General features: G+C 42.0%; 1 protein-coding gene across 4 annotated transcripts; it reads right to left on the minus strand.

Moving 5' to 3' along the window:
• Positions 1-1,554: 1,554 nt before the first annotated feature.
• On the minus strand, positions 1,555-13,011 carry fd6d (delta 6-desaturase-like). Of its 4 annotated transcripts, none has more exons than XM_036968395.2 (14): positions 12,655-12,903; positions 11,864-11,958; positions 11,463-11,774; positions 6,832-6,942; positions 5,601-5,798; positions 5,271-5,372; positions 4,815-4,940; positions 4,418-4,478; positions 4,233-4,309; positions 3,753-3,850; positions 3,510-3,606; positions 2,797-2,876; positions 2,208-2,333; positions 1,555-1,985 (listed from the first exon to the last, which is right to left on the minus strand). In XM_036968395.2, the coding sequence occupies exons 3-14, from the start codon at positions 11,697-11,699 to the stop codon at positions 1,934-1,936; spliced, it is 1,365 nt and encodes a 454-aa protein (XP_036824290.2). In that variant the 5' UTR covers positions 11,700-11,774; positions 11,864-11,958; positions 12,655-12,903; the 3' UTR covers positions 1,555-1,933.
• Between the last annotated feature and the right edge of the window lie 13,845 nt (positions 13,012-26,856).

A 26,856-nucleotide genomic window follows, 5' to 3' on the forward strand; every position in this document is an offset into this window, starting at 1 on the left:
TTTTGCCATAATATGGACTTGGTATTTTAACAAATAGTTCTGCCTTTTATATACCAACTGATTGGCATTAAGAAGGAAATAAATTCCACAAATAAACTTTTAAGGCACACCTGTTAATTGAAATGCATTCCAGGTGACTACCTCATGAAGCTGGTTGAGAGAATTCAAAGAGTGTGCAAAGCTGTCATCAAGGCAAAGGGTAGCTTCTTTGAAGAATCTCAAATATAAAATATATTATGATTTGCTTAACACTTTTTTTTGGTTACTACATGATTCCATGTGTGTTATTTCATAGTTTTGACGTCTTCACTATTATTCTATCATGCAGAAGAACCCTTTAATGTGTAGGTGTGTCCAAACTTTGTACTGTATTTAAATATATTTCAGTTTAATATTTTATACATTTGCAAAAATGTATAAATACATTCCATTAAATAACAAACAAAAGTGTAAATTGTAGCCATTTATAGTTTATTTGCCTAAGCATAACCTTCATCCACGTACCAATTTGTTTTCCAAACATTTATTTTGCGTGTCAGCAATTAGACATTGTTTATGTTACCCCCCTTAGTACCCTACCTGACCTCTTTATTAAGCTGTGAAAAGCATCTCTCTTCAAATACTGAGGTCATAGAGTCAGCGAAGTTGGGTTATTTCTGTAGCAAATGAAAACAGGCATTTTTATATCAGAAAATGTAGACTTATCATACTCATATGTTAAGAACAGACAACAAATACTTTGTGAAATGTTGTTGAGGTTCTTGTTCTGTAAGGATGAGACCGTTTCTCTACATCCTTCACCACCCGCTGTCTAGCTAAAATGTCTTGCATAGAAGCATTCTTCTGAGAAAGCGTAAGGTGTTTATTTCCTTTCAGAAGGCTGTGTATCTTGTCTTACCGTATTATAATCTAAATGCTAAATTGCAGATTGTGCAGAATATATTGTTGTCATCTCCAAAGCGTCCCACCAGTGTATTGGCGCCGCGCTTATATATAACTAACTATATTATGGTTTTACATTTTTATATATTTTCTTGTTGGATTCATAATCTCTCCCTTTTAACTGTTCTAATTGTTGTTAATAACACTGAATGTTTTCTAAACCTCCGATGATCAGGTACAGAGTCTGTTAGAGGGGATCAGTTTAAGCAAAGTGAGGTAAAAATTTTTTTTTTTTTTAATCGCTGATCTACAAATAGTCGTCCATGCTAAATTAATAGGCTTAGTGCGATTACGTTTCGTATGCTGCGCCTCCCCTAGTTTAAGAGACCCCCCCCAAAACACTCACATACAACCAGACATTGAACGATTGATTGGAGACAGCTTGTGTCAATTAAAGAGCATTTCCTAGGGTTTTCTGCCTGCAGCAAGCCCAGTGGATAATGCTTGAAATGCCATAAAAGAAAACCAACACCAACTAATAAGGCTATCAAACAATTGCATTTTTTTCAAATCGAGTTAACTAGCAGGATTTGCTAATTTGCTCAACGTGAGCTGTAATTTAAGATTTTTCATACCAAAACGTTTTCTAAAGAAAATGTTAGCAAAATTAGGTAAACTGAGAAAGCAAACTTTATTTAACCTCAATTTATTTTTACATGGCATTATAGATTTTAGTTGTATACATGATGTGTTTTGGATATTTTCAGTGTATTCAACACTTTCAGACAATGCGATTAAAAAAAAAAAAAATGTATGCACTAACATTTTAAAAAGTTAACTGATTAACTCTGAAAGCCCTAATATAAACCCTGATTTGTTGCTTTGGATCCCCCATTAGACAGCAGCTACTCTTCCTGGGGTCCAAAAAATGATTAAAACAATTACGTCACAACAAAATACAGCATCCGACACAAACGTCTGGGGAAACTATCTCTGTTCGCAGGTGGTTAATCTGCGATGGATTAAATCCCGTCCAGAGTCAGGAAGGGATTTATTTATGGAGATACGCATCCAGCCACAGATCCCCTGACTTCTTCAGAGACCTGGAGAAGAACAGAGGTGGATAAAGAACCAGGTAAATCACATAGGAGACTGAGAGCAGCAGGTATCACCTTATGATGTACAATCTATTCCCAGAGGAATAGCACTATACAAGTATTCATTAAAATATGTTTATATTTTATTTTTTTAAACTGAGTAGCTATTTGTCTGAAACTATTGCATACCCGTGGATAAGTAGTGGTATGTGTGATGTTACCACTTACCCGACAACATCAATGATGGCTTTCTGCAAAGTCTTGACCTGATAGGGAAGTCCATGTTTCTCACACAAAGCACGGACCAGAGGAGCCACCATGTGGTAGTTATGACGGGGCATGGTAGGAAACAGACTGAGAGACGGAGAAAGAGAGGCAGAGAGAGAGTGGGGGTAGAGAAAGAGAGGCAGAGAGAGAGAGTGGGGGTAGAGAAAGAGAGGCAGAGAGAGAGTGGGGGTAGAGAAAGAGAGGCAGAGAAAGAGAGGCAGAGAAAGAGAGGCAGAGAGAGAGTGGGGGTAGAGAAAGAGAGGCAGAGAGAGGGGGGGGGGGGGGTGAGAGAGAAAGGGTATTAGAGTTTCTCAGAGAAACCTCAGTTTCTGAGTAGGATTGTATAAATGTTGTATCTAAACACTATTCATAATTCATTAGTACAAGTAATTAGTACAAACAACTTAAGTTATATTTAAGATCAAATAAAGCTGAATACTGCCTAAACTATAACCTACTTTAGCATCTGAATGACTTTATAAATGACCATATAAATACAGTATATACTGTTTGACAGACAACAGTAAGGTGGGATATTTGTTTCACTTACTGGTGTTCAATCTGAAAGTTGAGGTGTCCACTGAACCAGTCGTTGAAGGTTGACTGTTCAATGTTGCAAGTAGCACTCAACTAAGACCAGAGAAAGAGACACGTTATAGCTCCCTCTGCTGGAGAACTATAGATGTGGCATGAGGGAACACACTAAATGTATTGGGTAAAGTGTTATGAAATATAATGTCATGTAATATTTTAAATGCTACCTTGGCAGGAACTAATGGGGATCCATAATAAACCCCAGGAAGAGTAGCTGCTACCTTGGCAGGAACTAATGGGGATCCATAATAAACCCCAGGAAGAGTAGCTGCTGCCTTGGCAGGAACTAATGGGGATCCATAATAAACCCCAGGAAGAATAGCTGCTACCTTGGCAGGAACTAATGGGGATCCATAATAAACCCCAAGAAGAGTATCTGCTTCCTTGGCAGGAACTAATGGGGATCCATAATAAACCCCAGGAAGAGTAGCTGCTGCCTTGGCAGGAACTAATGGGGATCCATAATAAATACAAATGCAGATGGCACAACCCCAAAAAACACACCAGGGCCTGTATTCACTAAGATTCAGTGTAGGAGTGCTGTTCTAGGATCAGTTTAATCTTTTAAGATGATAATGAATAGGAATGTATGGACAGGGGGGGGACCTGATCCTAGATCAGCCCTCCTACTCCAAGACAAGACCCAGTTGTCTAGTAATGACATGTTACCTGCATGGTGAGCCAGTCCTGGTGTCTCTCGTGATCTATCTCCATAGGAAGATGATTCATCTGGGTCACCCATACAAACCAGTGGCTTTCCAAAAACCTATATATACAGTACAATATAATTATTCAGCCACAATATTATATTACATCAAGCACAGCATTGTGTTGTTTTCTAATACTGTAGATAGTTTGAATACAACGAATGAATGAGTTCATCTTTGAGCTCCCTCTCATTTCATACTTTACCTGACGAAGCTGATCAATGCTACGGAGCCAAAGAAACCAAAGAAGGGATAGTAACAGCAGAAGAAGCGAAGGTAGAAAGTCATCGCCCACGCCAGATCCTTCACAGGAGACAAAGATTGGTATTACGGACAGAGATTATCACATCTGGGGTTCCTAGCAAAGCAACAATTATCACTGTTGATTAGGAAGCATTACGGACAGACATGACCACGTCTGGGGTTCCTAGCAAAGCAACAATTATCACTGTTGATTAGGAAGCTAGACATTTCTGATGGTACAGTCAGTGTGTTGTTGGTGGTGCAATATTATTGCTCGCTAGCTTTAGTGAGCAACAAACAAGGATTTAGTGCCCCCAGGTGTTCGCATAGTCATATAATTACAGGTGTCTCTCCCTCTCTCTCTCTCTCTCTCATGGAAGCCTTGGGTTCCACATAGGAAGGAAGAGGATTAAGTCTAAATTGAATTGGTATGATATCTCACCACCCAGTTCCGTTGTGAAAACATGGTCTGGAATATCTGGATGGTGAAAAACACTGGAATAACTAGTGGAGGTCCAACTGAGAGACAGAAGGAAAACATTGGTATTACACACATTGCTTTGATGTGTTCAATGGAAGTTGATGTGATTCTATACAGAAATCCATGAAACGTGTTCAGCAACTTACTGAGGAAGAAGTACTGGTGTTGGTGATGGTAGGGCATGTACTTCAACTTCTTTATACCATACTGCAATAGACAGAGACGAGGAGACAGATGGATCTTACACAGAAACACTAATACCGTTTTAACACGACTGAGACAAACCCTTACATGGATATTATTACATGGTTATTTCATGAATATTACATTAAATTAATGAGCTATTACATGGGTATTTGAATATTACATGGGTATTTCATGAATATTACATTAAATTAATGAACTATTACATGGGTATTTGAATATTTCATGAATATTTAGATTATTATGCAAATATGACATGAAGTCAGATGGGTCATAAAGCACTAAGGCTGTTGGTTCCTGCAAGGATCACATACACAAATATATTATAGTGATAACTACCTCTACAGGCTGTTTGTCTCCCAGGACGAAGACATGCAGTGAGTTGACATCAGGATCTTTACTAAACACGTTGGGCTTAGCGTGGTGCTGGAAGTGACGATGGTTCCACCAGTTAGCAGAGGCACCCTGGAAACACACAGCTACTGTTACTTAGTAATGGTACACACAATTACAGTTACTGTAACTTACACCTGTTGGACACTACACAAAATAAGGCTAATGTATAACAGTGAACTTTGAAATGTAACACTGCTCTGGTGAATGTAGGAAAGTGAAAAGGACCGTTTCCATGAACACAGATTAAACTTGTACTTTCAAAGGAGATTATCCATTGAGAATGGTTTTCAGTCTAGAACTAGGTTTAAACTGTGTCCGGTTAACTTAACCAAAGAGTAGCAGAAGATCGGCATAAAGAAACAGTATTGTCAAATGTCCAACCATTGTCCAGTAGCCTACCTTTAGGTGTCCAATGACAAACTTGTGCAGTACGTGATTCCAGCTGGATGTCTTGCAGACTGACAGGTGGCCGTAGTCATGCTGCAGCCAGCCAGCCTGGGACTGAGAGGGAAAAAGAAAGGCAGAATTTGAACGGTGTCTGAAAGGTGGTTTGGTAACCCTATGGCTAACATAAACCCTCACCATAACCTAACCTCACCACCCCTAAACTTAATCCTAACCCGAACCTAATCCTCTAATTCTAACCTTAATCCTAAACCTAACCCTAACCTTAGATCCCTATGCCTGTCAAATATCTTCTTGTACTCCCTAATAATAGTGTAATGGTACCTGAGATGTGGCCAGCATGAGGGAACAGAGCAGTGTGAGGCTCCAGCTGGTCCCCCAGACCCAGAGCAGGCCCAAAGCCAGGGCCTCTAGTAGCAGGATGTGGCCCAGGTAGAGGCTGAAGAACAGGGGGCGGGCACGGAGGAGACCCTCCCTCTCCACACGGTCACGCAGGGCCTGGAAGTCCTGTACCAGTACTGCCTGTATGGATTAGAGGTGATCAATAATCAATACAGACGTATGAAGTCTATCTCAATTAATCTGTCCTTGATTTCAGGAGGCGAGGAGATAGCAGAAAGACAAACTGTGATAGAGCCAAGTAGATGAACCAAGAGGATGGATGATGTTGAAAGGGATGATGAATTGAGGGAGTGGAGGAGGAGGACAGGAGGGGGATGAGGACAGTGTAAATTGAGAAGAGAAACCTGAAGAGAAGAAGAAATGATGAGTAAGGAAATAGGAGTAACAGAAAGATGTAAGACTCCTGAATAGGTAAACAGACAGCAGGCAGTGGGATATCTGGGCACATAGACAGACTGGTATAATGTGCCCTAGTTATAGGGGCATCTGGGCATATAGACAGGCTGGTATAATGTGCCCTAGTTATAGGGACATCTGGGCATATAGACAGGCTGGTATAATGTGATCTAGTTATAGGGGCATCTGGGCATATAGACAGGCTGGTATAATGTGCCCTAGTTATAGGGGCATCTGGGAATATAGACAGGCTGGTATAATGTGCCCTAGTTATAGGGGCATCTGGGCATATAGACAGGCTGGTATAATGTGCCCTAGTTATAGGGACATCTGGGCACATAGACAGGCTGGTATAATGTGATCTAGTTATAGGGGCATCTGGGCACATAGACAGGCTGGTATAATGTGCCCTAGTTATAGTAGATGACAGACTACTTTTCTAGGAGGTAAATCTTGTGGATGGAGATATTTAGACATCACACCTGCTCTTACCACACTCTGACACATTGTAGAAAGTATCATTCTGCACAGCATTCAGTCTGAGAAGCATGTAATTCCCTATCAGCCAGAGAAAGACAGGCCTCACGTTGGTCCCCGGGTCCCTACCTAAACCTACAGTATGTTAGAGTGGGAGTGATGCTATGTCAGAGGGAGAGATGCTGTAGGCTTCACAATATGTTTCATTATGTAGCCTACAACGATGTATGTTATGGGTGTGACGCTATAGAGGGAGAGAGATAAAGATGGGCCTCCTCACGTTTTTCCCATGGTCCTGGCTGGGCTCTGTCGTTGCCAGCTCTCCAATCAGCAACGGCTTCAGAAACTTCCTGACAAAATTAGGATCGGGATGGAATGCGACAAATGCATCCTACAAATCAGAGATATAGATTAATGAGATTAGTTAAGAGGTGATCACGATTTTAGGATTCAACAATGTACAATCCCCTAACAACAAGTCTAATATGTAATACAGTCACAATGTACTAACAGGGGTTTACTGGGGCTGAAGCCCCTGTGCCCAGGCCCATAGTGGTGGACCCAAGAGGAAGCAAAAAAAAAAACTAATATATATATATATATATATATATATATATATATATATATAGTCTTTTCTTCACTGCAACCTGCAACCACAGGAGGATTTGAGTGTAGACAGCCTGCTGCTACTCTGCTAATCGTCAGATGGTGGAAAGAGAGAAGGTGGAGTGCCCACGTGAGTAACTTGTGAGGCCCTGTCTTGATTGGGTAACTGATTAAGAAAAAATACAAATAAAACAGCATAATAAATGTGGCTGGTAAATTGTCAGGGGCCCAAGCCCATAGGGAGTCCAAGAGGCAAAAAAAATTACAAAATTAAATAAAATAAAAAAGTTTTTCTTTATATAATTTTTTATCCAATCAAATCTCTCAAATTTCAAAATATACCAGAGAGCATCATTTCGCCACAGGGGATCAACAGTTTTTTTTTTTTAAATAACTGGATTAAGTTTTATCACAAGCACATAAAGGTAACTGCCAAAATAAAGGAAACACCAACATAAAGTCTCTTAAAGTGAGTTGGGCCACCACGAGCTGCCAGAACAGCTTCAATGCACCTTGACATTGCTTCTACAAGTGGACCTAAACCATGCCAGGAAAATGCACCCCACACCATAACATATACTTTGCATCCCTCGTTAACGCAAGTGTTTCCTTTATTTTGGCAGTTGCCTACAGTCTGGTTTGGCCGCAGTTTGGGCAGCATGTGCACCATACATGCAGCTTGTTGGGGCCATAGACATATAATCCATAGAAGTGGTCTTGGAACCTCTTAACCTGGCAATTTGACAGTTAAAACTCATGGCTACACTAGCAATGGATACCAGTCATGACTTGACCGGAAACTGCCATCTATGGATTATATTTCTATGATTGGTTGCAGCTATCGGTTTGCGTTTTTGCCAATTTCAAAATACAATCGCGGGGAAAAAAATGTACAGTTTGGAAAGCAAATGGCTCTCACTGAAAACAGAAGACTAGACAGTCTGAAGAACTAATAGAAACAAAGTTTTTTTTTTTTGCTCACATCAACACTGTTTTTCATAGCTCATCTTGAGATAGGCTACTGCGACAAGCGACCACAAGCGCATCGGCCATCACCGTGAGTAACCTATGGCTTCATCTTCATCATTAGGCGAGTCAGTGTGCCACTGGACATTTTACTTGGTTGCCTACTGTAGCTTATGAGAGATATAGATAGAGAGATATATATATATATATATATACAGTTGAGGTCGGAAGTTTACATACACTTAAATTGGAGTCATTAAAACTTGTTTTTCAACCACTCCACAAATTTCTTGTAAATAAACTATAGTTTTGGTAAGTCGGTTAGAACATCTATTTTGTGCACGACACAAGTCATTTTTCCAACAATTGTTTACAGATTATTTCATTATAATTCACTGTATCACAATTGCAGTGGATCAGAAGTTGACTGTGCCTTTAAACAGCTTGGAAAATTCTAGAAAATGATGTCATGGCTTTAGAAGCTACTGTTAGACTAATTGACGGCAATTTAAAAATATATATATATATATATATATATATATATATATATTTCACCTTTATTTAACTAGGTAGACTAGTTGAGAACAAGTTGAGAACAAGTTCTCATTTGCAACTGCGACCTGGCCAAGATAAAGCATAGCAATTCGACACACACAACAACACAAAGTTACACATGGGATAAACAAAACATACAGTCAATAATACAGTAGAACAAAAGAAAACAAAAAGTCTACAGTGCCTTGCGAAAGTATTCGGCCCCCTTGAACTTTGCGACCTTTTGCCACATTTCAGGCTTCAAACATAAAGATATAAAACTGTATTTTTTGTGAAGAATCAACAACAAGTGGGACACAATCATGAAGTGGAACGACATTTATTGGATATTTCAAACTTTTTTAACAAATCAAAAACTGAAAAATTGGGCGTGCAAAATTATTCAGCCCCTTTACTTTCAGTGCAGCAAACTCTCTCCAGAAGCTCAGTGAGGATCTCTGAATGATCCAATGTTGACCTAAATGACTAATGATGATAAATACAATCCACCTGTGTGTAATCAAGTCTCCGTATAAATGCACCTGCACTGTGATAGTCTCAGAGGTCCGTTAAAAGCGCAAAGAGCATCATGAAGAACAAGGAACACACCAGGCAGGTCCGAGATACTGTTGTGAAGAAGTTTAAAGCCGGATTTGGATACAAAAAGATTTCCCAAGCTTTAAACATCCCAAGGAGCACTGTGCAAGCGATAATATTGAAATGTTGAAATGGAAGGAGTATCAGACCACTGCAAATCTACCAAGACCTGGCCGTCCCTCTAAACTTTCAGCTCATACAAGGAGAAGACTGATCAGAGATGCAGCCAAGAGGCCCATGATCACTCTGGATGAACTGCAGAGATCTACAGCTGAGGTGGGAGACTCTGTCCATAGGACAACAATCAGTTGTATATTGCACAAATCTGGCCTTTATGGAAGAGTGGCAAGAAGAAAGCCATTTCTTAAAGATATCCATAAAAAGTGTTGTTTAAAGTTTGCCACAAGCCACCTGGGAGACACACCAAACATGTGGAAGAAGGTGCTCTGGTCAGATGAAACCAAAATTGAACTTTTTGGCAACAATGCAAAATGTTATGTTTGGCGTAAAAGCAACACAGCTGAACACACCATCCCCACTGTCAAACATGGTGGTGGCAGCATCATGGTTTGGGCCTGCTTTTCTTCAGCAGGGACAGGGAAGATGGTTAAAATTGATGGGAAGATGGATGGAGCCAAATACAGGACCATTCTGGAAGAAAACCGGATGGAGTCTGCAAAAGACCTGAGACTGGGACGGAGATTTGTCTTCCAACAAAACAATGATCCAAAACATAAAGCAAAATCTACAATGGAATGGTTCAAAAATAAACATATCCAGGTGTTAGAATGGCCAAGTCAAAGTCCAGACCTGAATCCAATCGAGAATCTGTGGAAAGAACTGAAAACTGCTGTTCACAAATGCTCTCCATCCAACCTCACTGAGCTCGAGCTGTTTTGCAAGGAGGAATGGGAAAAAATTTCAGTCTCTCGATGTGCAAAACTGATAGAGACATACCCCAAGCGACTTACAGCTGTAATCGCAGCAAAAGGTGGCGCTACAAAGTATTAACTTAAGGGGGCTGAATAATTTTGCACGCCCAATTTTTCAGTTTTTGATTTGTTAAAAAAGTTTGAAATATCCAATAAATGTCGTTCCACTTCATGATTGTGTCCCACTTGTTGTTGATTCGTCACAAAAAAATACAGTTTCATATCTTTATGTTTGAAGCCTGAAATGTGGCAAAAGGTCGCAAAGTTCAAGGGGGCCAAATACTTTCGCAAGGCACTGTATGTACAGCGAGTGCAAATGAGGTAAGATAAGGAGGTTAAGGTAATAAATAGGCTATATTGGCAAAGTAATTACAATATAGCAATTACACACTGGAATGGTAGATGTGCAGAATATGAAAGTGCAAGTAGAGATACTGGGGTGCAAAGGAGCAAGATAAATAAATAACTAACAGTATGTGGATGAGGTAGATAGCCCATCTGTAAACAGCCCATCTATGTACAGGTGCAGTGATCTGTGAGCTGCTCTGACAGCTGGTGCTTAAAGCTAGTGAGGGAGATATGAGTCTCCAGCTTCAGTGATTTTTGCAGTTCGTTCCAGTCATTGGCAGCAGAGAACTGGAAGGAAAGACGACCAAAAGAGGAATTGGCTTTGGGGGTGACCAGTGAGATATACCTGCTGGAGCGCGTGCTACGAGTGGGTGCTGCTATGGTGACCAGTGAGCTGAGATAAGGTGGGGCTTTACCTAGCAGAGACTTGTAGATAACCTTTAGCCAGTGGGTTTGGCGATGAGTATGAAGCGAGGGCCAACCAACGAGAGCGTACAGGTCGCAATGGTGGGTAGTGTATGGGGCTTTGGTGACAAAACGGATGGCACTGTGATAGACTGCATCCAGTTTGTTGAGTAGAGTGTTGGAGGCTATTTTATAGATGACATCACCGAAGTCGAGGATCGGTAGGATGGTCAGTTTTACGCGGGTATATATATACAGTATCCTCCAAATATTGTACAATCTGTAAGATGCTTCATTGGCCTGGGCTATTGTTTGTTTGAATTCAAGACCAGATTGACTGACAAACTGAGATCAGAGCTGTGACTTCTTAATCCGGCCCTGGACATGTCATACAATGACAGGCTACTAAACGTGTCTAAATTTACAACATTAAACATGTGCATAGGCCTGGATGAAGATCAACAGTCACATTGGAATAACTTGAGAACATTTTACCAACAACTTCCATAGTTAGGCTACTGACCGTGGCATCTTCTCCAGCAAAGTGACTGATGACCCTGATGCCCCCCGGGTGTCTCTTCGCCCACTGGGTAATATTATAGACCTTCCTGTCGATGACCAACCACTTGTCGCTTCTGTGGCAGTGCTTCTGGACCTCTTCCCAGGTGTAGACTGCACTGCCACCTCGCCCTCCATCGGGCCCAACCCCGTCACCCTTGGCCGGCTCGCTTGACTCCGTCTGTTGACCTCCGCCCCCCATCCTCGGTTCTCTCTGCTCCACTCACACCGTCGCTGTGTCGGCTGCGCTCTGTCCAGTCCGTCCAACTGAAACACACTGAGGACCAGTCAAATGCAACGTACAGAGAGGAAGTTAGGGAATGCAATCAGAATCAGATCATGCTGTCTGAGCCAAGTCACACCTACGTGGTGAAATGGTGTGACTCTTCTACAGTTTGATGTTTATTGGGATGAGTCTAGTCCTAGAGGCAGAACTGGGAGATTTCTGTTTGATGGGCCAGCTGCAAAGTAAGTGAAAATAGGCTATATTGTAAAAAATAATGAAAACAAAAATGCACTTTTTGGTCTTAATTTAAGGTTAGGATTCTCAATGTGGTTAAGGTTAGGGTTATATTTGATGTCTTTGTGCTGTGCCAGCTAGTGACCATCCTGCAGAGCTGCCTCCAGAACATGAGTCATGACAACAAAAAAAAAAACGCTAACCTGCAATTCTTCTGCCAGAGGGTAGAGAGATGTTCTCAATTAAATTTGGTGAAAATATCGAATGACTAATATCTGAGCATTCTGTGTGGAGTTTCTATTCTAATATGTTAAGCATCGATGCAATTTACCGCGATGTTTATTTGTAACACTTTATTAGAATAGAGACAAAGAGCATTGGAATGTTCTCATCAATAAATTACAAAGAAAACAGAGATGCGCCATTGTTTGGGTATGGACTCCTCTTCCGTTCCGCACATGTTTGCCGAGTTTTATATGACACAGTACAAACCATTGAGTGTTTAATTTTAATGTATGCATATAATGATAGGCATGTAGACTATCAAATTATAAAATCGAGTAGTCCATTGGTGTGTCAGCCCTAAAATAAAAACCTAGATTATGTTACATTAAATAAGGCTATATTACTATCAACAATAGAACGCAATTATACAATGATGATTCGAATACAGAATGAATAGAATAGACGCACTCACCAATATTCCCAGATGTCCAATCCTCACATTCTTGACTGCTCGTTCCTTCTTATTCATAAAAATACATGAACTTCATTCTGATCACCAGTCTCGTCATTTATCCAATCAAATCATCAGTCGGCCATTAAAGGTAGGCCTATCTCTCGTTCCATAACGCCCTATAGCTCAATCAGTCATTCACCCGCTCGTTCACTATACAATACCAAACCGATCATTCGAGGGTCTCTAGTCCAATGGGATTATTTCAATAGACCCCTGGCATATCTGCAATTGGTTAAAAAAAGCCCTTCAGGTCTGTCAATCATCCACACATTTCAACCAATCAGAACGCTTGGATGCACTCCAGGGCCCCACCCCTGACACATCGGCTAAGTGCGTGTCTACACGTTGTCTCAAGAAGAAGAACAGCCCCCTTGATGCTTTAGTATGTAGTATGTTGTTAGGGGTCTTCCTGGGGTGTATACAAAACATAAAGCATGACATAATAAATATTTTAACCTTTATTTAACTAGGCAAGTCAGTTAAGAACAAATTCGTATTTACAATGATGGCCTACCAAAAAGCCTCCTGTGGAGATGAGGGCTAGGATTAAAAATGAATAAAATAAAAATATAGGACAAAGCATACATCACGACAAGAGAGACACCACAACACTACATAAAGAGAGACACCACAACACTACATAAAGAAAGACACCACAACACTACATAAAGAGAGACAACACAACACTACATAAAGAGAGACACCACAACACTACATAAAGAGAGACACCACAACACTACATAAAGAGAGACACCACAACACTACATAAAGAGAGACAACACAGCACTACATAAAGAGAGACAACACTACATAAAGAGAGACCTAAGACAACACTACATAAAGAGAGACAACACAACACTACATAAAGAGAGACCTAAGACAACACTACATAAAGAGAGACAACACTACATAAAGAGAGACAACACAACACTACATAAAGAGAGACAACACTACACTACATAAAGAGAGACAACACTACATAAAGAGAGACAACACAACACTACATAAAGAGAGACAACACTACATAAAGAGAGACAACACAACACTACATAAAGAGAGACAACACAACACTACATAAAGAGAGACAACACTACATAAAGAGAGACAACACAACACTACATAAAGAGAGACAACACTACATAGAGACTCCACAACACTACATAAAGAGAGACACCACAACACTACATAAAGAGAGACACCACAACACTACATAAAGAGAGACCTAAGACAACAACATAGCATGGCAGCAACACATGAAAACACAGCGTGTTAGCGACACAACGTGACAACAACATGGTAGCAACACAACATGGTAGCAACACAACATGGTAGCAGCACAAAACATAGGACAAACATTATTGGGCACAAGACAACAGCACAAAGGGCAAGAAGGTAGAGTGATAGGTGAGGATTGTCTGTTAATTGAATGATTAGAATATTCCGCCCTGAAACATATAATTGTATGGAATTGATTAGAATGTATAAAATCATAATCAATAAATGTGTAGTCCTAGTCAGAATTAGGGTAAAACAATATGTCTTTATTGTGTTTTAAACACAGACTGTCTGAGCTCGGTGTCGACCTGACTAGAGATTTGGGAGAGAACGGTTTTGCAGCAAAAAGAGCATAAAAAAAAAAAAACAACAACATTGAACATGTTTAAAATCCACACGGCTCACAATGAGACACAGTTATAGTAAATACAATGATCTAGCTAATACACCTAAGTCATAGGGCTGACAGACATCAATACTACTAGAGACAGTAGACCTACCAGTGATTGACATTAGCAGCAGCACTGAAGTACAGCAAGCCATAGTTGCCTAATAATTCAGGTGCCCTGTGTATTCTTGCAGTGCCTTGCGAAAGTATTCGGCCCCCTTGAACTTTGCGACCTTTTGCCACATTTCAGGCTTCAAACATAAAGATATAAAACTGTATTTTTTTGTGAAGAATCAACAACAAGTGGGACACAATCATGAAGTGGAACAACATTTATTGGATATTTCAAACTTTTTTAACAAATCAAAAACTGAAGAATTTGGCATGCAAAATTATTCAGCCCCTTTACTTTCAGTGCAGCAAACTCTCTCCAGAAGTTCAGTGAGGATCTCTGAATGATCCAATGTTGACCTAAATGACTAATGATGATAAATACAATCCACATGTGTGTAATCAAGTCTCCGTATAAATGCACCTGCACTGTGATAGTCTCAGAGGTCCGTTAAAAGCGCAGAGAGCATCATGAAGAACAAGGAACACACCAGGCAGGTCCGAGATACTGTTGTGAAGAAGTTTAAAGCCGGATTTGGATACAAAAAGATTTCCCAAGCTTTAAACCTCCCAAGGAGCACTGTGCAAGCGATAATATTGAAATGGAAGGAGTATCAGACCACTGCAAATCTACCAAGACCTGGCCGTCCCTCTAAACTTTCAGCTTATACAAGGAGAAGACTGATCAGAGATGCAGGCAAGAGGCCCATGATCACTCTAGATGAACTGCAGAGATCTACAGCTGAGGTGGGAGACTGTCCATAGGACAACAATCAGTCGTATATTGCACAAATCTGGCCTTTATGGAAGAGTGGCAAGAAGAAAGCCATTTCTTAAAGATATCCATAAAAAAGTGTTGTTTAAAGTTTGCCACAAGCCACCTGGGAGACACACCAAACATGTGGAAGAAGGTGCTCTGGTCAGATGAAACCAAAATTGAACTTTTTGGCAACAATGCAAAATGTTATGTTTGGCGTAAAAGCAACACAGCTGAACACACCATCCCCACTGTCAAACATGGTGGTGGCAGCATCATGGTTTGGGCCTGCTTTTCTTCAGCAGGGACAGGGAAGATGGTTAAAATTGATGGGAAGATGGATGGAGCCAAATACAGGACCATTCTGGAAGAAAACCTGATGGAGTCTGCAAAAGACCTGAAACTGGGACGGAGATTTGTCTTCCAACAAGACAATGATCCAAAACATAAAGCAAAATCTACAATGGAATGGTTCAAAAATAAACATATCCAGGTGTTAGAATGGCCAAGTCAAAGTCCAGACCTGAATCCAATCGAGAATCTGTGGAAAGAACTGAAAACTGCTGTTCACAAATGCTCTCCATCCAACCTCACTGAGCTCGAGCTGTTTTGCAAGGAGGAATGGGAAAAAATTTCAGTCTCTCGATGTGCAAAACTGATAGAGACATACCCCAAGCGACTTACAGCTGTAATCACAGCAAAAGGTGGCGCTACAAAGTATTAACTTAAGGGGGCTGAATAATTTTGCACGCCCAATTTTTCCGTTTTTGAATTGTTAAAAAAGTTTGAAATATCCAATAAATGTCGTTCCACTTCATGATTGTGTCCCACTTGTTGTTGATTCTTCACAAAAAAATACAGTTTTATATCTTTATGTTTGAAGCCTGAAATGTGGCAAAAGGTCACAAAGTTCAAGGGGGCCGAATACTTTCGCAAGGCACTGTACATCATCTCGTAAACAACATATCATAAATGTTCCCGAATTAAAAAAAAAAAATAATAATAATCGTCAACAACATGTTACCATCATCTTCCTCATCATCACCCCTAACCTACCTCCTTCTTCCCTGTATTTAAAAGCTTGTGCCTGTTAGTCTTAACAGTGGGGAATATAAACCGGGAGCAAGATGGTAGGACCTGGAAGTCATGGTGTAGGGCCACCCCCCACCCCCCCCCACGTAAAAAATAAAAACTTAAGTCGGTTCTCAACTTACTGTTGCATGTTAGATAAGTAGAATACACAACGTGGAATTTCAACCCACAAGCAACTATGGCCCCTCATGATGAGGTGGCCCCAACTATCAAAGTTGCCCATCCCTGGTGTAGAGGGTGGGTGTCACGATCGTCGTATTGAGGAGACCAAAGCGCAGTGTGGTGTGATTGCATCCTTTTAATGATAGACGAAAAAACACCACACACACACACACACGCGCGCGCGCACACGCGCACACACACACACGCGCACACACACACGCGCACACACACACGCGCACACACACGCGCACACACACACACGCTATCAAAACTGAGTGCAAACATGCAACATCACATAGACAATAACCCAAGAACCACAATACAAAACAGGCTACCTAAATATGTTTCCCAATCAGAGACATCGACAAACACCTGCCACTGATTGAGAACCATATCAGGCCAAAACACATAGAAACAGACTAACTAGATATGCAACATAAAATGCCCACTCATATCACACCTTTACCAAACAAAACATAGAAACAAACAACGCAAATAATGGTCAGAGTGTGACAGTGGGCATAATCAGACAGGATGGATTCAACCTCTCCTCACCACTCGTCTGTTGTTACAAGTCAGACAGGATGGATTCTACCTCTCCTCACCACTCGTCTGTTGTTACAGGTCAGACAGGATGGATTCTACCTCTCCTCACCACTCGTCTGTTGTTACAAGTCAGACAGGATGGATTCTACCTCTCCTCACCACTCGTCTGTTGTTACAGGTCAGACAGGATGGATTCTACCTCTCCTCACCACTCGTCTGTTGTTTCAGGTCAGACAGACTACTCTGCTGGACTCCCGTGATGTTTACTGACGACGTTCACTGTTCTAGCTAGTACATTTTTTTAGCTTCGACATAAAGGTTGCCATACCAACACATCAAAGAGACTGTTAAGACAGACTCTATGTAGGACATGTAAAACAGAGTCATCAAGGTCCTGTCTACCTGGAATTTTGCCAGTTTCTGGAGACCAGAAAAAAGGGTGTTGCTGGTAACTTCTTACACAATATGTCAAAGTTCAATTTATTATCAGTCGTTGTGCCAAGATACGTGAGGGTTGTCGACAGATACGTGAGGGTTGTCGACAGTGTCTACCACCTGAACCTTGATGATAGTGTTTTTATTTATTTATTTTTTTAGATTAGATTAGATGAGTTTGATGGTCACATGCACAGATGAAATTGCAGGTTACAGCTCCGAGCTCCAGCAGTGCAGTTAATGAGATAATAATAAATAAATACAATTTAAAAAATATATATGTGCAAATGTACAACTGTAGCCATGATAAATGTTCATTGTGGGGGTGGTGAAGGGTAAGTATCTGTGTGTGTGTGGGGGGGGGGGGGGGGGGGGAAGGAGGTGGGCACAAGGACCAGGTAGCTGCCTAGTGGCTATTCAGAAGCCTGATGATCTGGGGGTTAGAAGCTATTGATAAGTCTGAGAGTTTTTGCGATGATACTAGAATTCTGTGTCTGAGTGATGGAAGTGGGGTGAACAGGACGTGGCTCAGTTGGCTGAGCTTCTTGGTGATCTTATTGGTATTCCTGCAACACCTCTGTGTTGTAGGTGTCCTGGAGGGTAGGCAGTGAACACCCAATGGTGCGTTCGGCTGAACGTACCACCCTCTGTACAGCCTTGCGGCGTGATGCAGCCCGACAGTATGCTCTTTAATGGTGCTCCTGTAAAACACTGTGAGGGCTGTCGGGGACAGCACACATTTCTTCAGCTTCCTGAGGTTGAAGAGTCGCTGTTGTGCCTTCTTCACCACGGTGTCTGTATGATTTGACCATTTCAGCTCATCAGGGATGTGTAGGCGCGGGACAACGTTTTGAAACCATCTCCATATCGGTCCCGAGTATACAGTATATCACACAAATGAGTACACCCCTCACATTTTTGTAAATATTTGAGTATATCTTTTCATGTGACAACACTGAAGAAATGACACTTTGCTACAATGTAAAGTAGTGAGTGTACAGCTTGTATAACAGTGTACATTTGCTGTCCCCTCAAAATAACTCGACACACAGCCATTAATGTCTAAACCGCTGGCAACAAAAGTGAGTACACCTCTAATTAATGCAAATGGCCGTGAACACAGTGACAATTACTTGAGGAAATTCACAAGGTAGATAGTGGGGGCACAATGACACAGATAACAGTTCAACATCCTTCGTGCAAACCGGTAGAGTTTTGCACCATTCACATAGACACATACTCCACCAGTAACCTCAGCATCTCAGTTCAAGCCTATAGGTGCCTCAAAACCGTCAATCATAAGCTCAGCGTCCAAGTCCCTACTCTTAAACCATGTCTCCGTGAGAGCCAAAATACAGGCATCTCTGAATTCCTGTTGGAAATGAACATGGGCTTGTGCTTCATCAGTTTTTGTTACGAAGAAACGGGGAATGGGTAGGAAAATGCTGAAGCGTGTTCCCGGACTCCACCCCTCGTTAAATTTTACTTATAATGACAGCCTACCAGGGTACAGTGGGTTAACTGCCCTGTTCAGGGGGAGAACAACAGATTTTTACTTTGTCCCCTCAAGGATTTGATCCCAGCAACTTTTCAGTTACAGGCCCAACGCTCTAACCACTAGGCTACCTCTTCCTCACCTTACAGTGTAGCCTGCTCATATAATCCTTTCAACTTCATTATGATCAAAGCACATCGAGGTTGATTAGATCTGAGGGAGGATTTGCATTTGGGAGATGATTCCATTTGGGGAAGAAACTCCCTACTGTAGCGGATCAGTGTTGATTGCGTATGGGGGATGACCTTGGAAACTTTGGGCCAGGTGAATCGCCATAAACCATAACAACAAGGCTGCTAACTCCATGTTCCTGAAAACGAGTTCAACAATACCCTTTCTGCTAGATCATTGCATTCAGTGATCTCAAATACAAAATAACAAACACACACAGTTGGAGAAAAACATCGCTGCAAGGGGGCATGCGAACAGATTTTAGGCAAAACGTACATAAATGAGTCATCATTATCATCAGATGGGTTTCACTTACGTCCTGTCTACTGTATAGAAAGGAACTGAACCAAACATTTTCGGAGTTACAGTATACCATCCGTAAAGAGTTAGCTAGTATAACGGTTTACAGTCTATTGCCACGTAAAGGGTTAGCTAAGGTATAGTGTAACGGTTTGCAGTCTACCATCCATAAAGAGTTAGCTAAGGAATAGTGTAATGGTTTGCAGTCTTCCACCTGTAAAGAGTTAGCTAGTGTAACAGTTTGTAGTCTATCAACCGTAAAGGGTTAGCTAGTGTAACAGTTTGTAGTCTATCAACCGTAAAGGGTTAGCTAGTGTAACGGTTTGTAGTCTATCAACCGTAAAGGGTTAGCTACGGTGAAGTGTAACGGTTTAGCTAAGGCATAGTGTAACGGTTTAGCTAAGGCATAGTGTAACGGTTTAGCTAAGGCATAGTGTGACGGTTTAGCTAAGGCATAGTGTGACGGTTTAGCTAAGGCATAGTGTAACGGTTTAGCTAAGGCATAGTGTAACGGTTTAGCTAAGGCATAGTGTAACGGTTTAGCTAAGGCATAGTGTGACGGTTTAGCTAAGGCATAGTGTAACGGTTTAGCTAAGGCATAGTGTGACGGTTTAGCTAAGGCATAGTGTGACGGTTTAGCTAAGGCATAGTGTGACGGTTTAGCTAAGGCATAGTGTAACGGTTTAGCTAAGGCATAGTGTGACGGTTTAGCTAAGGCATAGTGTGACGGTTTAGCTACGGCATAGTGTAACGGTTTAGCTAAGGCATAGTGTAACGGTTTAGCTAAGGCATAGTGTAACGGTTTAGCTAAGGCATAGTGTGACGGTTTAGCTAAGGCATAGTGTAACGGTTTAGCTAAGGCATAGTGTGACGGTTTAGCTAAGGCATAGTGTAACGGTTTAGCTAAGGCATAGTGTGACGGTTTAGCTAAGGCATAGTGTGACGGTTTAGCTAAGGCATAGTGTGACGGTTTAGCTAAGGCATAGTGTGACGGTTTAGCTAAGGCATAGTGTGACGGTTTAGCTAAGGCATAGTGTAACGGTTTAGCTAAGGCATAGTGTAACGGTTTAGCTAAGGCATAGTGTAACGGTTTAGCTAAGGCGTAGTGTGTGGCCTTTGGACTTATTCATAACGTGAAAAAAGTCCCCTTGATATGGAATTTCGTCCGGTTCTCTTATGGAGTTGTTTATGCATTTCCATGTTTATTTCCCACACCACACTCTCCAGAAGCATCCACCAGTCACACACAAAATAAAAATACACTTTCATACACTTCAATAGCACTTTGCTCTACTGACTAACATCAAGTGAGATGACCAGACTACCATATCACATGGAGCAGTACCTCGCTAATCTACTGAGGCTTTGCTTACGAATGCTTTCTCTGAACAGGCCCCTTGATGTCCTGTTGCCAAGGGCACATCTAATCTTGAACTTTAACCCAAACATCCGATGTGAGCGAGGGATATGCTACAGCTATTTAGGTCAGAGGCATTGTGCTGTGCAGTGATGTTGTATTAGTTGTTTTATGAAGCTAATGTTGCTGCTTGCTTGAGTGATTTGAGATGGGAGGGAGTTCCATGCTATCGTGGCTCTGTATACAGTATTACTGTGCATTGACATTGATTGTCTTACATCAAAGGGGTTGGTGATGAATGAGTCATCTGCTTCAATAAATGATGGTTTTGAATTAGTCTTTCTGCCCATAATTTCAGATGAATTACAGATGGAGAGAGAGAGGAAAGAGGAGTCCAAGAGAAAGAGCCTTGAAAGTGATAGCCCGGCTGCAGGTGTGGATCAGTAGTCTGGTGAAGGTTGGGTGAGTCTCTGTGTGTCTCTGTCGGTGTCTCCATCGCTCTCACCCGGTGGTGCTGTGTGTCTCTGTCGGTGTCTCCATCGCTCTCACCCGGTGGTGCTGTGTGTCTCTGTCGGTGTCTCCATCGCTCTCACCTGGTGGTGCTGTGTGTCTCTGTCGGTGTCTCCTTCGCTTTCAACCGGTGGTGCTGTGTGTCTCTGTCGGTGTCTCCATCGCTCTCACCCGGTGGTGCTGTGTGTCTCTGTCGGTGTCTCCATCGCTCTCACCCGGTGGTGCTGTGTGTCTCTGTCGGTGTCTCCTTCGCTCTCAACCGGTGGTGCTGTGTGTCTCTGTCGGTGTCTCCATCGCTCTCACCCGGTGGTGCTGTGTGTCTCTGTCGGTGTCTCCTTCGACTCTCACCCGGTGGTGCTGTGTGTCTCTGTCGGTGTCTCCTTCGACTCTCACCCGGTGGTGCTGTGTGTCTCTGTCGGTGTCTCCTTCGCTCTCACCCGGTGGTGCTGTGTGTCTCTGTCGGTGTCTCCTTCGCTCTCACCCGGTGGTGCTGTGTGTCTCTGTCGGTGTCTCCTTCGCTCTCACCCGGTGGTGCTGTGTGTCTCTGTCGGTGTCTCCATCGCTCTCACCCGGTGATGCTGTGTGTCTCTGTCGGTGTCTCCTTCGCTCTCACCCGGTGGTGCTGTGTGTCTCTGTCGGTGTCTCCATCGCTCTCACCCTGTGGTGCTGTGTGTCTCTGTCGGTGTCTCCTTCGACTCTCACCCGGTGGTGCTGTGTGTCTCTGTCGGTGTCTCCTTCGCTCTCACCCGGTGGTGCTGTGTGTCTCTGTCGGTGTCTCCATCGCTCTCACCCTGTGGTGCTGTGTGTCTCTGTCGGTGTCTCCTTCGACTCTCACCCGGTGGTGCTGTGTGTCTCTGTCGGTGTCTCCTTCGCTCAAACCTTGTGGTGCTGTGTGTCTCTGTCGGTGTCTCCTTCGACTCTCACCCGGTGGTGCTGTGTGTCTCTGTCGGTGTCTCCTTCGCTCTCACCCGGTGGTGCTGTGTGGTTCTCTTGGCAGACCCGGAACCCCTTATAGTTGATAAAAAGTTCTCCAAAGCATTTTTTCCGTCATATTTTATATAATTTATCTTAGATTCATAATACAGTTTCTTCTTATTTTTGTTCAGTTTAGTCACATCATTTCTCAATTTACAGTAGGTTTGCCAATCAGATGTGCAGACAGATTTATTATTAGCCACTCTTTTTGCGTCATCTCTCTCAACCATACAGCTTTTTTCAGTTCCTCATCAATCCACGGCACCTTGGCAGATCTAACAGTCCGTTTCTTAATAGGGTCATGTTTATCAATAACTGGAAGGAGAAATTTCATAAATACTTGTAGATCTTTAGTGCTTGCAGAGATTTTGTCCCGAGCTCATTGCGGTGTTTTAGGTGCCAAGCTTATTGTCATGTTGCAGCTGTGTGTAGGAGGGAAATTCCTAGATGTGAGAAGTGTGCAGTAGGGCATGAGACAAAGGAATGTGTAGTGTGTGGGGTGGGTGGGGGGGGGGGGGTGTTAACTGTAGGGCACAGGAGGTTGGTGGCACCTTCATTGGTGTCACGTTCATCATAATAACTGGACCAATAATTGGACCGTGATCTGGGTTCCACATCTTTTTATTACTAGGTGAAACTCTCAGCAAAACAAAACAATAAATAACAAACCGAAACGTGCCGCTAACATAGTGCTCACAGGCACCTACCTATACATAGTCAAGATCCCACAAATCACAATGGGGAAATGGCTACCTAAATATGATCCCCAATCAGAGACAACGATAAACAGCTGCCTCTGATTGGGAACCATACCAGGCCAACATAGATATATAATTCCCCTAGATAACCCACCCTTAATCACACCCCGACCTAACCAACATAGAGAATAAACAGCCCTCTATGGTCAGGGCGTGACAATTGGGGAGAACAGGCTTGTGGTAATGGCTGGAGCGGAATCAGTGGAATTGTATCAAATACATTGATACCATTCCATTTGCTCCGTTCCAAACATTATTATGAGCCGTCCTCACCTCAGCAGCTTCCACTGTTTGTAGGGGTACCCATGGTGCTGGAGATCAGAAGTGTTGGTTATGAACTATACCGCAGAAATGGAACGTAAATCACAGAAAATACCTGGGTCTACGAGATTTTACTTCATTAGTTACAAGGTGTGTTGAACAATAGTGTTCCGTCCTCCCAGTCTGCCAGCTTGGAGTAGAATCAGTTAGGGCCAAGTAGTGGAATAGTGGTGAGGTTTTAATGGGTGTAGGGTTAGTTGGTATAGTGGTGAGGTTTTAATGGGTGTAGGGTTAGTTGGTATCGTGGTGAGGTTTTAATGGGTGTAGGGTTAGTTGATATAGTGGGGAGGTTTTAATGGGTGTGGGGTTAGTTGGTATAGTGGTGAGGTTTTAATGGGTGTAGGGTTAGTTGGTATAGTGGTGAGGTTTCAATGGGTGTAGGGTTAGTTGGTATAGTGGGGAGGTTTTAATGGGTGTAGGGTTAGTTGGTATAGTGGTGAGGTTTTAATGGGTGTAGGGTTAGTTGGTATAGTGGTGAGGTTTTAATGGGTGTAGGGTTAGTTGGTATAGTGGGGAGGTTTTAATGGGTGTAGGGTTAGTTGGTATAGTGGGGAGGTTTTAATGGGTGTAGGGTTAGTTGGTATAGTGGTGAGGTTTTAATGGGTGTAGGGTTAGTTGGTATAGTGGGGAGGTTTTAATGGGTGTAGGGTTAGTTGATATAGTGGGGAGGTTTTAATGGGTGTGGGGTTAGTTGATATAGTGGGGAGGTTTTAATGGGTGTGGGGTTAGTTGGTATAGTGGTGAGGTTTTAATGGGTGTAGGGTTAGTTGGTATAGTGGTGAGGTTTTAATGGGTGTAGGGTTAGTTGATATAGTGGGGAGGTTTTAATGGGTGTGGGGTTAGTTGGTATAGTGGTGAGGTTTTAATGGGTGTAGGGTTAGTTGGTATAGTGGTGAGGTTTCAATGGGTGTAGGGTTAGTTGGTATAGTGGGGAGGTTTTAATGGGTGTAGGGTTAGTTGGTATAGTGGTGAGGTTTTAATGGGTGTAGGGTTAGTTGGTATAGTGGTGAGGTTTTAATGGGTGTAGGGTTAGTTGGTATAGTGGGGAGGTTTTAATGGGTGTAGGGTTAGTTGGTATAGTGGGGAGGTTTTAATGGGTGTAGGGTTAGTTGGTATAGTGGTGAGGTTTTAATGGGTGTAGGGTTAGTTGGTATAGTGGGGAGGTTTTAATGGGTGTAGGGTTAGTTGGTATAGTGGTGAGGTTTTAATGGGTGTGGGGTTAGTTGGTATAGTGGTGAGGTTTTAATGGGTGTAGGGTTAGTTGGTATAGTGGTGAGGTTTTAATGGATGTAGGGTTAGTTGGTATAGTGGGGAGGTTTTAATGGGTGTAGGGTTAGTTGGTATAGTGGTGAGGTTTTAATGGGTGTAGGGTTAGTTGGTATAGTGGGGAGGTTTTAATGGGTGTAGGGTTAGTTGATATAGTGGTGAGGTTTTAATGGGTGTGGGGTTAGTTGGTATGGTGGTGAGGTTTTAATGGGTGTAGGGTTAGTTGTTATAGTGGTGAGGTTTTAATGGGTGTATGGTTAGTTGGTATAGTGGTGAGGTTTTAATGGGTACATGGTTAGTTGGTATAGTGGTGAGGTTTTAATGGGTACATGGTTAGTTGGTATAGTGGTGAGGTTTTAATGGGTGTGGGGTTAGTTGGTATAGTGGTGAGGTGTTAATGGGTGTAGGGTTAGTTGGTATAGTGGTGAGGTTTTAATGGGTGTAGGGTTAGTTGGTATAGTGGTGAGGTTTTAATGGGTGTAGGGTTAGTTGGTATAGTGGTGAGGTTTTAATGGGTGTATGGTTAGTTGGTACAGTGGTGAGGTTTTAATGGGTGTAGGGTTAATCGTTGGGGACATTTGTCTTCCCTTTATGTGTCACAAAGTGCAATGAATTCACACTCCAGAAGAGTAGGTGGCGATGTACGCGTCCTTTCAGTTGGTTGCTATCCAACAATACATATTTGAAGAAGAAAGTTGTGCTGACAGACTGTTCACGTGCAGTCTGTCAGCACAAGTGTTGTGTTCACAGTGTAAAGAATGGCCAGATGTCTCACGATATGGTAATCCTTTACACACATCCTGGATACAGATTGAAAAAGTGCCATATTTGGTCACTGATAAGCGCCTAAATTGGCCTAAAATCCTGTCTCTCCGATCCAATAAAACATACAGACTTTAAAAAATATATTTAACAAAAAGAAGATGTACCCGTCCCTCCCGCTAATCGGGCTACTTTTGCAAATATTTGGTTGATTGAGATAAATCCTGTAAATCAAGATGAGTCGATGTGTTCGGAAAAGATGAGATGATGAGTAATTATAATAAATACTGCTTTGACGTCCTAGAAGCAAAGACAACAGTTCGACCTTTTTACTCAATCCTTTGTCATTGTTTTAGTCTTGTTGCACCTACCCCCAAAATTTACTGTGAATATTCTTATGTTACTGAATGTATCCAGAGTATTTTCAGATTTTCTTATTGGCAAATGCTGCAAAAAAGTAAAGTAAATGTAGAATGCACATAAAATCAACAGTGTAATGTTTGAATTCAGTATTGTATCAGGTGAACTGTTGTGTCCTCACCTTTGGTCTGATAATTTCCCAATATTCTCCAAAGTGTTCCCTTTACAATTGCCACCATTTTTATATGCTTCTCGTGTACCTTCTGCTAGAACTTTTCTATTTAACCCTATCCAAATAGGCCAATTTCCACAAGTGTACACAGATAATGGGATTCTTTCAGAGTCCTCTTGACGTTGACATTGCGCCACGCATTTCTCACCTGATAATGTTTACTGGGAACAAGGGGCTACTCCTGCAATACCCCTGAAACTTCCCCACCTGACAGCAAATCCGTGATGAATTAGGACGTCCCTGTGTTGTTCCTGGTAAACATCGTCTAGTCTTTCCACAGCTGCTGATCCTTGTTGAGTGGCCAGCCATATCTCTGGAATCAGCAGCTGTATTTATATACAGTGCCTTGCGAAAGTATTCGGCCCCCTTTAACTTTGCAACCTTTTGCCACATTTCAGGCTTCAAACATAAAGATATAAAACTGTATTTTTTTGTGAAGAATCAACAACAAGTGGGACACAATCATGAAGTGGAACGACATTTATTGGATATTTCAAACTTTTTTAACAAATCAAAAACTGAAAAATTGGGCGTGCAAAATTATTCAGCCCTCTTAAGTTAATACTTTGTAGCGCCACCTTTTGCTGCGATTACAGCTGTAAGTCGCTTGGGGTATGTCTATCAGTTTTGCACATCGAGAGACTGACATTTTTTCCCATTCCTCCTTGCAAAACAGCTCGAGCTCAGTGAGGTTGGATGGAGAGCATTTGTGAACAGCAGTTTTCAGTTCTTTCCACAGATTCTCGATTGGATTCAGGTCTGGACTTTGACTTGGCCATTCTAACACCTGGATATGTTTATTTTTGAACCATTCCATTGTAGATTTT

This window comes from Oncorhynchus mykiss, chromosome 4 (assembly GCF_057628025.1).
Source record: "Oncorhynchus mykiss isolate SJ-2025 chromosome 4, ASM5762802v1, whole genome shotgun sequence".
Classification (NCBI taxonomy): domain Eukaryota; kingdom Metazoa; phylum Chordata; class Actinopteri; order Salmoniformes; family Salmonidae; genus Oncorhynchus; species Oncorhynchus mykiss.